The sequence below is a fragment of the Leuciscus leuciscus genome (genome assembly GCF_965113295.1).
Source record: "Leuciscus leuciscus genome assembly, chromosome: 12".
NCBI classification, from domain to species: Eukaryota; Metazoa; Chordata; class Actinopteri; order Cypriniformes; family Leuciscidae; genus Leuciscus; species Leuciscus leuciscus.
In genome coordinates, this window is record NC_138736.1 from 33,514,856 (window position 1) to 33,527,853 (window position 12,998).

General features: G+C 37.2%; 2 protein-coding genes across 2 annotated transcripts in view; both read left to right on the top strand.

The window, feature by feature from the left end:
• Nucleotides 1-5,254: 5,254 nt before the first annotated feature.
• prf1.3 (perforin 1.3) lies at nt 5,255-9,181 on the top strand. The gene is made up of 4 exons (XM_082185400.1): nt 5,255-5,411; nt 6,195-6,709; nt 7,450-8,319; nt 8,503-9,181. Exons 2-4 carry the CDS (start codon nt 6,207-6,209, stop codon nt 8,801-8,803), a joined length of 1,674 nt encoding a protein of 557 aa, XP_082041526.1. The 5' UTR covers nt 5,255-5,411; nt 6,195-6,206; the 3' UTR covers nt 8,804-9,181.
• Nucleotides 9,182-12,275: 3,094 nt separating this feature from the next.
• stx1b (syntaxin 1B) overlaps nt 12,276-12,998 on the top strand; it is a 44,701-nt gene continuing 43,978 nt past the window's right edge. Inside the window, exon 1 of the mRNA XM_082186303.1 lies at nt 12,276-12,576. Coding sequence (XP_082042429.1) covers nt 12,547-12,576 — 30 coding nt within the window. The 5' untranslated portion in view covers nt 12,276-12,546. The remainder of the gene's footprint in view (nt 12,577-12,998) is intronic.

Consider the following 12,998-nt stretch of genomic DNA (forward strand, 5'->3'; position numbering starts at 1 on the left):
CCCAGGGTTTCTCAGCAGAACACTGACCAGAGCATCACACTCCCTCCATCGGCTTGTCTTCATCCCCCGTTGCATCCTGGTGCCATCACTTCCCGATGTAAAAGATATACACGTAAATGTCGTTCATGTAAATGGGACTCATCAAACCAGGCAACCTTCATCCACTGCTCCAAGGTCCAATTCCGACGCTCACGTGCCCATTGTGCCATTTTCAGCAGGGGACATCATAGGCACTCTGGTTGGCCTGTGGCTACTCGGCCTCATATGCACACTGTTAGACTTTCTGTAATTTCTACAGTTATTTACTTTAAATCACCCAGTATCATACTGCTATTTCTCTTTACAGTAAATAACTGATTCCCATTGCATCATGGGAATTTTCTGTGACGTCAAACACCACATACAGTGACTTGCTGTATTTTTAAAAATTTCTGTATACTACTGCTATACAGTAGTTATAACACTATAACAGCCAGAGGCTGTTTATATATTGAACACATTGAAGCGACCGGATCATTAATGCAAAATGAAAACCTATTTGTCCCTTGTCAGAAATAGCGCGAGTGCTTGGACTCGGAGTACTGTACGTCAGAGATATAAACCTCACTATACATCACTATACACTGTCTGGGATTTGTCGTGTCACGCCGGAGCATCCAGCGTAATATCACTACCGGGACCTCCTGACTGTCTTTTGTTGGATCGCGCCGTTCGTGTCTGGCCCGGGGTAGAGACGGAATTCACTTCACCGAGAGAGAGACCAGCAAGCAAGCTAAAAAATATTCTGTGTGTGTTGACAGGTTTGTGCACCCCAGTTTAAAGTAACCGTATGTAAGATTGTGGCCAAAACTGGTACTGCAATCACTTTCAAATTACTGTAGAGCGGTGTATCCCCTCCCCCTCCCCCTGACTCGAGGTTGCCAGTTAGGCTGCAGGATCCAGCAGGAACGTAGGCTGCTACAAGGAGCTTCCAATGGCAAGTGACAAGTCCTACACAGTAAGTTTTTTTTCGGACTTTGTCACGACGTATTTCGGATTCATAACGAGGTCTTTTAGGTTTCGTAACGTTAGACATTTTTTATCCGACACGTTTGTAGCTGCAGCTGTGGTAACTAGAGCAGAGCTGGCAACCCGGATGCCGAAACACTACTGACTTCGTGATTGGTAGATAGGTGGAGGGTGGCGCTTCAGGCCAAAACACAACATGACAACATCAACATCAGTTGAGGGCTGCAACTTCACTTTTTAAATGACAATATCCTGGCCGGACTACTGTTGTCAGTGATATAAGTATTTGAAATTAACATGATTTCTTAATGTCTAGTAACATATCAGGGCCATTTTATGATTAATTGAAATACATTTCTTACATACGGTTCCTTTAACATTCTGTCAACATGGCGGTAATAAACGTTATCACGGTAAACTGCGCTAACGTTTCATTTTACAGACTTTGTTAGATTATTGAATTGTCGAGTTAAAATACGCCAACGAGCAACGCTTAGTTTACATTAACATTAAATTAACTAATGTGAAATTCTGCTTTGGTTATAGCTAATGTTGGCCTACTGATGAGAAAATAATTGTATGTTAGCTAACAAGTTTTATGGCTAGCGGCCACCTTTCTAGTTTTAGAATTAGTTTGCAAACTATAACATAGTTTATTTTATTTTATGGAATTTAATATTAACTGCAATTTTTGTATGTGTTTAATGCAACTGCAACAAAGCGCCAATTCGCGCCAGTGACTTATAGCAAGATTCCTAAGGTAAGCCTAAGCTGTACTACTTATATTTTTGGTATATTTTGACATAAGTTTGCTGAAATGATTAGCAATATGTGATAAGTGCTTTGGAGCCACTGGTGCAGACTAGGTAGCATACAATATCTTATAAAATCTCTATAAAATTGGCTAACTTTATATGAAATAAGTGACCTTTGCATCATGACTAACATTATATTTATTACACATCAAATGAACCAATCAAAAGATGGACCATTTTCTATGTTCAGTCTCACCAGATGAAATGAAAACTCTCACTAATTCATTCATACCAAATCTAGCATTCTAAACAACTTAAGTTTATATTTTTGCATTATTTTGATATTTTATTTGGCAGAAGACTCTACGATTGCAGTCCCACCTGAACAGGAAGGTCCTAATATCAGCGCACAGGTGGGTTAACTACTGTAGGAAGGAGAACCATCATCACACAGTGATTTCTTGCATGTGTCTTACTTTGTATTTGTTTCAAACAGGGACCCCTTCACTGCAGACAAGCTGGAATGGGCTAAATCATCGATTTCAGTCTTTCTCTCTATGGATCTCAGCATTTTTGGACAGAATTTAGGATATGTAAGTATTAAAATTTAATCTGGCATAATTTAATTTAGTTCAGCTGAAATGTTTGAATATGCTATTGACAAAAAACTGTTTACAAATTTATATTGTTAAGTTGTAAAAATAATAATAAAAATGTAAAAAAAAAAAGGAAGTTAAAAATAATTTGACTCTAATATGGAATTTTCTCCTCTCTGTCTCTCTCTCTCTCTGTTTTGTATAGTGTTGGAACCGGGATCTCCTCTGAAGGACTGAGTACATTTGTGTTTGTGGACACGCATACAGACCAGGGAACATTCTGACGTTGTCAGTCGAGTTCTGAACAGGAACCAATCTTTGGAGAAGTTCATATATTCGCAAAGGTAGAGAAAAACATTGTGTTGGTTTTTTAAAGATTATTTTGATGATGACTTTTACTCCTATGCTGTAGAAAAGATGGAGGAGTAGACAGTCAGACATTGATAATAATAAGAAATGTTTCTTGAGCATCAAAGAGACTTCTTTCAAAAACATTAAAACACTTAAATACTTCTTTTGGCCACCAGTCAGTGTACATGAATCCAACACATTTTTGGAAATAAGTGAAATTATTGTGAAGGTGGGGTTACAATATGTGCCATGTATTGTGAAAAGCACTGTGTTTTGTCCTGCGTTGGACATTTCCCTTTTGACTGCTTAAAAATGTATTTATATTCTGCAGTTTTATGAATGTAATGGTTGATATTTCATTATAATAATTGTATATGCTAAACAACCAATGACTCTACATTCATTTAGTCAAATGCTAATGTTTTGTTTAGGATTTTATGTATGTTTTTTTAACAATGTGTGCAGTGAAGGACAGCACATAATGTGTTAATTTAACACATTTACACATCTTTGTGCTAACCTTTCTAACATATTTACTATATTTACAATGAATGAATTAAAATGAACACAAAATACGTTGTCCTTAAACTCACCCATTAATGTGTAAAAATTTAACATATCATTTCCAGCATTGGCAGACTGTTTATTTTGTGATATGAAATGTTGCCAGTAAAAATGATTTACAGTAAGTTACTGTAAAAACCCCTTGAAATGTTTAACAGTGGCAGCAAAGTGTGTTTGTGACACATTCCTCCCATAATCATCATTCAAATTTTGTGTGACTACCACTGCCACAGTAGTTATGTTGGCCTCGGAAAAGACGGAATAGCCTTTGTTGCCCTCGTGCATTGATGAGCCTTTTGGGTGCCCAACACCCTGTTGCCAGTTTGTGATTTGTTCGTTCTCAGATCACTGTTGGCAAATTCTCACCACTGCTGACCGGGAGCGACACACAAGCCTTGCCGTTTCAGAGATTCTCTGACCCAGTCGCCTTACCATAACAATTTGGCCCTTGTCAAAGTCACTCAGATCTTTATTCCTGCCCATTTCTCCAGCATCCAACAAACTGATTACGAGAACTGATGGTTTGCTTACCATCAAATCTACCCAAACCTTAATATGTGGCCTTGTTATGAGATGGTCAATGATTTTTGCTTCAACTGTGACTGCTCATAATGTTTTGGCTCATCTGTGTATAGAATGCATATAAAACATCACAAAAGTATGCAAATCCATGTTAAACAGCAACATGTTTTTGTAAAAGACCTTTAAAAGGTATTCAAAGAGGTGAGTGTTTTTGTTTGTTTTTATTAATAGTGTTTTGCTGCTCATTCCATGCCCAAAAAGCATAAAAAGAGAAAGCAGTTTTACAAAATTCTGACTGCACCCTGGGGACTTAATAAATGTGTAGATTTAGAACTATAATGGCTGCTATAATAAGATATATGAACAGTGTAATTGAATAAATGTGAAATGGTTGAAACTAAACTGTCAAAGCCTAATGGTTTTTGAATGCTTTGAAGTATTGTTACAGAGGAACAGTGGTTTACACACCATTTCTGCAGACATTGCAGATGAGAGGTGTGAAGAACTTCTGTTTCGCTCTAAAAACGTTTAGTCAGATATTCACCCCACTTGAATGCTGATACATCGAATACTTGCACCAAATTAAGTTGGTCTAGAACACACAAAGATCTTCATATGATAAAAGTCATTACATGTGAGAATTAGCAAAGCCCAAATGGCCACAAGAAATATTGCATTGAACCTATTATATAGATTTGATGTTGTATACTAGTAAATCTGCACATTTACTGTGAGGTCCATAAATGTGTGAAATCGTATACATGGTTGGGTCATTCCTCTAAAATCCCTGAGAGTGCAGAGTACAGAGACTGACTCTTGTCTTGGTAGGAATTTTCATCCAAGTTAGATAACCAATCGGGCGCAGATCCAGAGATGCCAATCGCAGCCAGTGCGAAGGTCAACGGTCTGCAATTGAATGCATTAAATAGAGCAGACAGAGAGAAGACTGAATCAAGACTGATATCAAATCGTGATTAGTATGACCCTGCAGTGTGAGCTTCACTAGTAGAAGACTATATGCATGATTCATTTGCAGTAAGTGCACCTCGCTGCCATAGAGAAATACAGGCTACAAAGCAAAACCTAGTTTTAAAAGTGTTCTCCTGCTTATTGTTACAGCTAGGATGCTGTTATTTTTCATTGTTTCATATCTTTATCTCATATTGAAAAATCTTTAACAATTTTTATTTTTTTGCATTCATCAAGAAAAAGCGCAATGGAGTAACTTAACAAATTAAGTTACAGAAGTGTTATTGATTTTATTGATTGCATAGTAATAGATGGCCTGAGAAGAGTGTAAATAAGTCTATTCCTCACAGCTGGTTGCAAAAAAAGTGTTACAATTTGTTCAGAATCAGATATTTTCTGATTTCTTTTAACTGTAAGAGAGCGAATAATTTTTTGTAGATACCCATAAAGATGTTAAAAAAGTGTGCTTGTGTCTCTGTGTTGGTGTTGCTGAAAAAAAGTGTGAAGGTAACACAAAACTGGTGTTTCTGAGTCTGCTCTTTTTGTCCCCCCCACCCCCTTTTTTTTTTTTTTTTTAACATTACGGTTATTTAACCTAATCGTCTGCCTTGCTCTACCAAAGCTGTTAAGAAAACATCTCAACTAGGTAAATGTCGATTGTTTGCTTGGTATTGTCATATTTTGTATAGGAATTATAAATTGTAAACTATTCATCTTTCTGTAAATGCTTAAATGTATTTGTATTTGGTTCAACGTAGAATAAATAAGTGTTAAATTAGAACACTTTAAAGAATTCTGATAAAGAAAATTAAATTTTCCTATAAATTAAATTTTCCAAAAGTAGTCTCACTTCAACATGGGAATGTGCGTTTTCTGCTGGGCAAATTAGTGGATTTATTTAGTAGTTAAACGGGTCATGTTTTACTTGCATCAAAAGTTTGCCTTCCACTTATAAGCTTGAAAGTAGTATAAATTGTGCTATAAATATAATATTTACAGCCTGCATCCTTCTGGAGATGATTTCATATGATTTTACTCCTTCAAAAATCATATAAAAACAGAGAACTTTACAATTTAGTAACAGTCTATGTAAGCAGAACACCAGAATTAGTATTTTATTATTTATTGTTTAATTAGCTGTTAACCCTATGAGGAACAGACAGTGTTACTGGTTAGTGATAGAAACTGAAATATGTAGGAGTAATATATTTGTTGCACTCAAAATATTTATGCAATGATCGATCAACTGACAAATTAAAACATTAGTGAACTATGTATAATATTTATATGGAAATACTTGGTTTGATATTTTGTTATAAAATGTAAAGACACTCAGACATTTTTACGTTAAGTGTCCAAATACTTCTTGATCAGTAATTAAATTTGAACAATGTGAAAGAGTATCTCCTCTTATTTTCCTCTCTTTCAGCCTGCAGTACAAATGGCTCCTCTTCTGTTGCTCCTCTTTCTTCCTTTTGCCCTCTGTTGTGAAACGGTCCCCAACGAAGAGTGCAAGAAGCTTAATTTCGTGCCTGGGCATAATTTGGTGGGAGAAGGCTTTGACATTGTGCGGATGAAGACCACCGGAGCTTTTGTGGTGGATGTCCTTACCTACATGAATGGAGGAGGGAGAGGAAACTGCACTGTGTGTGAGAACTCACTACTCCAGGAGAAACAGAAGGTGCCAGCTTCTGTGATGGACTGGCGCGTCAAGGTGCAGTGTCGTCGCAGCCTCAGTACCAAGGTGTATGAATCGGCCAACTCAGTTCTTAAGGAAACCAGCAATTCCCTCAATGTCGGCTGGAAGGTTGGGCTGAGTTTGCCGATGGTGGGGAGTGCATCTACCGCTGGCACTCTTTCCATGTCAGCCAGGTTTGCAAAGACACATTCAGCTCAAGACAAGTACTCCTTCACAGGCCACACCTTCTCCTGTCGCTATTACTCGTAAGTGTGTGTTACTCTCAAAAATCAAGGATCTTTATTGGCATCATATTATTGGGAATTAGTAAGGGGGGAAAAGCAATTATCAAGAGTGTATGTAATACCTGCATCTGTACTCGTCCAATCAATGTGATTGACCTCATAAATATGCAAATCATGACATAAGCCCAGGGTTTATAAACGTACAGTGTGAAATTTCAAAACTAGACTACCCAGGATTAACTATAAAATATCAATTATAAACTCTGTGGAAGTGTGCTTTTTTTATTGCACTGTAAAAACATAAAAGAGGTCATTGTGAGAAAGTTTCAAATGAGAAATAGTCACATTGTGAGATAAAAAGTTGCCATTTTTGACAGAAATGAAAACAAGGCTGTGAGGGATAGAAGTATGTTCAATGGATTGTACTTTTGTTTAACAACATGCCAATTGTTTAGCTGACAAAACCCTTCAAAATTTCAGGAGATAAAATCTCCATGAAACAGTTTTGAAAGTAGTACAAAAAGAAAGTGTGATCTAGGAACTTTATACAGTGCGTGCCATTGCAAACACTGTAAGCCTATCCCTCACAGACTCGTTTTCATCCGCCTAAAATTCAACATGGCGTCTAACCAAAGGTCAATAAAGTCACAATTACCTTTTTTAAATTGTTTAACTCTATGGCAGAAACAGGCTTTCATATTGAACAGTGTGATATGTGTTATGTTACATTAGATTACTAACATGAAGCATGTTTTCATCAGATTTCGTCTTCATGCTAGTCCTCCAATGACCAAAGAATTTGCCGGTTCCATCAGTTCACTTCCTGCTGTATATAATAGCAAGTCAGAAGATGCATACAACCATTTTATTTCTATCTATGGAACACACTTCTTGCGGAGAGTCGAACTGGGCGGCCACGTAAAGTCAACCACTGCTGTGAAGACCTGCCAGATTTCCATGTCAGGTCTGACAGCACACGACGTGAGCATCTGCTTATCGAGAGAAGCGTCCGCCATCATTGAGGGTGTGAATGCGAGCGCGCAAGCAAACTTCTGCGCAGCCAGGAAAAAGAAACTGGAGAACAAAAGCACCTTCAGTGGCTCCTTTTCCGACCGCGTCACTGAAATATTGGGCGGCAACGGTGAGCAGCATGACATCCTCTTCAATCCAGGCGTCAATAATGGATATGGCGTGTGGCTCAAGTCACTGAAGAAAATCCCTGGAGTGGTGTCCTACTCCTTGAGCTCATTGCATATGCTCGTGAAAAATGACTTAGTTAGAAAAGCCAGTCTGCAAGCTGCCATCAGCAAATACATCACAAAAAACGCAATATCAACCGCTTGCCCCTCCAGTTGCAAAGTGGGCCGGCGTGACAAAAATTGCGCATGCAAATGCAGCGGTCATGCAAGAGTTGATAGTAACTGCTGTCCGAGTCAGAAAGGAGTGGCCACGCTGAAAGTGACCGTGAAGAGTGCTGAGGGATTATGGGGCGACTTGTTCTCTAAAACTGATGGTTATGTTAAAGTGTTCTACGGAACTGTAAAGGCTACAACCCCTGTGATTATGAACAACAACTTTCCTAAGTGGAACTACCTGTTCAATGTTGGAACTGTTGATCTGACTAAAAAAGAGTGAGTAATTACTGTATATTCTCAAACTCCATTTTCTTAATCAAAGTTTCAGTTTCTGTCAGCAATACTGTAGATGCTTTCAAAATGTGATAATGCTCTAAAAAATCTGTAAACTTTTAATGTTGTAAAAATGTGAAACTTTAAATAATTGCACATCATGTCATGAACATCCTCTTCTTACAGGCCCTTGAAATTTGAGGTGTGGGACCGTGACAACCGGTTTGATGATGATCTTTTGGGAAAGAAATCTTTTACCCCAAAGCAAGGCATCAATGTGCCGGAGAAGTTTAAACTCAAGCATGGCTTTCTTTTGATCTCCTACACTGCACAGTGTGGCCCAAGTCTAAAAGGGATATATTGTGAGACATACGCTCCTACGCCGGGTGGTGATGGTACTCTAAATCATTACCAGCCATTTGGCAGAGAGCAGCCCATTGAGTTTAAAAAATCCAATGGTTTTTCAAGAAATGTGTCTTTCCTGTAATACAACAGCTGTAGAATGTAAGGATACTGTAAAATATGAATGAAGGCCCATCTGAGATAACGCATGTATAAAAATTGCCATAAGCTATTTTAAATATTTGGCAAAGATACAGTGAAAATTGCTATCATAAATGAAATACCATTGACTTGATCTGTACACAAATTTAAAAAAGCTATTTTTTAATAGTCAACTTATTAACTTTTTATTTTCGATAAATTTATTTGATCTGATTCTTAAGATTTTTTCTCAATACATGATTTAATTTGATAATTTTATGTGTATCTTATACAACCCGCAGACCGCAGTATTACATTTAAAACATGAATTTTTCAAAACTTTCAGACTGATGCAATAAAAAAAACTTTATTGGAAAAAAAGTCTATTTTGTCTCTAGTTTTCACTTTAGGTTGCTTATTTCAATCATTATAGTGGGTGAAATGAGGTACTAGATTTGTGAACTATTATAACAATTAAATTTAATTACAGAAAATAGAAGAAATAACAGAGAAAAGGTAAAACAATGGTTCTGATAAATAAGGAAAGTAAACATTTGTTGTAAATATTAAAAACACATGATTATGAAGTACAATTATGCATTGATGGTTCTAATGAAAACGAGTCACATTCAATATGTCGGAAGATGAATATGGCATGAAGAAAGTGGTACATGTCACCTTTCTAAATAAGATGATACGGATGTGATCACGCAGACTGTGATGACGCGTTTAAACAGTCATCAGCATCGTAAATCCAGCAATATGTTTTATATTTAATTTTTTTTTTTTATTGATGACGGGCCGTTGAATTGTTAGAAAAATAACGCACACCCGAGGTGGTAATGTTACTTTCATTTTATGGCAAAAAAAACATGGAAATAATTTGTTGTTTTTATCCTATTGTTTACTATATTTTTTTTGCTCGGTCAGTATCGTTGTGGGTTTTAGTTCTGTGGTCTGTAAAGACCTTTGAAATATCTGGAAACATTAGGTGAAGTTATATGGAACTGTAATGCGGTCAAGACCTGCTGGATCTACTTGCACACGAAGAACATTCGTAAACCAATCAGATTCAAGCTTTCAACCTCCCTGTAGTACATTTATAACACTTTCTATTTTATTATCTTCGCGTCAAATCACACACAAAAAAAAAAGTTAACGCTGGTTGCTGTGAGTGTCTTTCTAATACAACAACTGTGGGAGTGACGGAAAAATGTAAGTCTTTCTCTCTATCTCTTTTTTTAAAGTTATGAAAACACTGTTGTGGAGTTTTTTCTTTTACTATTTGAGCAAATGAAAAAAAAAAAAAAATATATATATATATATATAATGTAGTCTCTCATTCAAGTTTACCCAACTATGAGTACTTCAGCTTCTGAGAAACCCAGAAATGTGAAAAAGGTCAATTAAAAATGACAAATCTTTTTCCTCTTTCTGAACCAAACAGTGCCCCCTGTAGAAAAGATTAAGCTTTACACAATAAGTATCTCCTAAAGGGCTTCTGCTGTGTTCAGTTCAATAATTTAGGCCCAAACCTCCCTAAAGCTGGTTCGTCATAATTACTATTGTTAAAGGCCTTATAAACATTAATCTGAATTTAACTTCACACACATGCATATTGGTGTTTGATGGGGTTAATACATTAAAAGCCTTGTGGTCAAATGCAAGTAATGTTTATGAACCACCAAATGAATTGCAAGCGCTGGTGGTGCAGAGATGACTCACGAACATCTTCAATGTCATTAAAACTGCAATGACATTAAAATAGTATTTTGTGTATAGCCTACTGCATATTTCTTCTTACAGAAACATTTGAACATGTGCAAAAAAAACATGCAAAAAGTAATTTAATTTTACATGGACAAAACTGCTTTGTATATTTCTCTTCCCCTTAGATTGGGATGTCTTTTGTCTAATATGGAGCCACTTGACACTCTTATGGCACTGGGATTAGCAAAAAGGTGTTATATTCTTGACCATACACTTTAAAACCAGTTCCCGTAGTTCACATATCTGAGCTCTGCTGGTCCAGGACAGTGAACTGGGGCACAAAGATGCACTGAAGACTCCCACCCTGGCAGATGTTTAAAGCAATCCAAACCAAGACCAACAGAAACCGCAGTGACAACGCTGTATCCCTGCTCAACTCAACAGTTTAAGCAGTGTCTCTGTAAAATTTGAACATTCACATGTAGGCCTTTAAAGTCAGCATGAAATCCAAAATGAATATATTTACTTTTATAATGCATGTTCCTTGCCCTGCTCTTATGGTCTTTGTAATCTTTCATCAAAATGTAGTACTTCGATCTTCCTATGAAATGACTTTCATATGATTATTGGGTAATGGTTACCAATAATGGCCATAAAAAAATGTTATTATATTATTATAAATATTATTAATAATACTGATGCTCTATTAAGAGAATTCATCCTCACATTATAAACTTTCATAAGAAATCCCAAGACATTTCTAAAAAAATATATATTTTTAAGTTTATTTATTTTGCATGAAGATGTGCATATCACACTCTTCGAAAAAAACAGAAAAGTAACTTTGTTAACAAACAGCTATGTAGGATTAGTCCTTTTTTCTTCTGTTCATGTGTAAAAATGCTGAAAGGCACAAGCAGTCCCAGACACAAGTTGTTCAAAGTTAATGTAATGTTATGTAATTCTATCAGAGATCTGATCATTTACAGCTCAGGCCATATTAAATGTTAAAAAATGCCATTTAAACATTAAATGGCTATTAATATCCCATTTATAGGCTTAATTTATAGGCTTTATTCCCATTAAAGTCATCTTAATAAATGTATTGGTATGAATATCGACAATACTTGCCTTACTTGAATTTGTAAAAAAAAAAAAAAAGAAAAAAAAAAGGTGGTATTGCTCATCACTAATTTTAAAATGAAGTCTCATTTTACATTTTGTTTACCCACTGGACATTGTAGTTCTTTTGAAAATATGTCATTATAGTAAAACAGGCTGCAATTCAGGTTGACTTTAAAAACACCTGGATCACTCTATCTGTTATATTTCCTACATTGCAGATTAATGTGTTGAGTTGACTGTATAAGCATGTATTTCTCTACACATAACAGTGACATTTGAGATCTTAGGTAAATTGTTACCTCACACTTATAGCTAATGGGGAATAAGGTTTAAAATGCATCTAACCCTTTTCCCTCTATTAGAATAAAACAGAACCGCATCGATTATTTCGTGAAGCCAACAAGAGGCTCCTGGTTTTGTATTCCGCCTAATACAAACTACAGTTCCCTACTTATAATGGGGAACGTAGGTCAGTTACGCGCTGCGGAGACACGCAGTACAGCAAGCGAGCGGGATGGGGGAGGGGCAGCAGGTAAAGTGAGACGGCGGCGCATGCGCAGAAGCGCTCCAGCCCTCTGCATCGCTCCCCTCCCCCCACCTCTTTTTTTTTTTTTTTTTTTTTTTTTTTTTTTGCAGCATCAGTACCGCGTTCGGAATCGCATTCGTGTGCTGGAGTCAGAGCGCGCTGCGGGGCATCACTGCACCGCCACGGAGGACACACCATCACAGAACCGGGAACAGGGAAAAGGAAAAAAGGCGTGAAATAGTGCAGAGGGGAAGAACAGGGCGCTCTTTTTTTGAAATCACCAAAATCTGTGGGAAATTAAACAGGAGCCAGACATTTGCTAATAATAAATACACGAACGCAGCGGACATCTCAAGCGATATTTTTGGCCAGCACGGCGGGGAAAAATGAAGGATCGCACGCAGGAACTACGAAGTGTAAGTCTTTATTTCTGATGCTTTATCGTTCATCTCCTCCCATATTCTCCGTCTCCTCACTGCAACCGGGCGTCAGCAGCTGACATCTCACTTCTGCTCGCTCACGGCTGAACATTTATGGGCATGCTACGGATTTCATACATTTTCCGATATTTGTTCTCCCTTTTATATATTTTCTTTATGCAATTAAAAATGTAACCGTCTACCACATTACACGTTATGCTTTTAATAGCGGCTCTCACGCGAGCACTAGCTGTTCCATGTGCGATGGATCGATTTATCGATCAAATACGGTTATATGGCGTAATTCGCGAAATGAGCCCCCCACATTAGCATGCACACAGACTACCTTTGATACATGTCGCCCAGGAGTGTGATCTAGAGTATAGACTGCTGCGGATAGTTAAGCAGTATCCTTACAC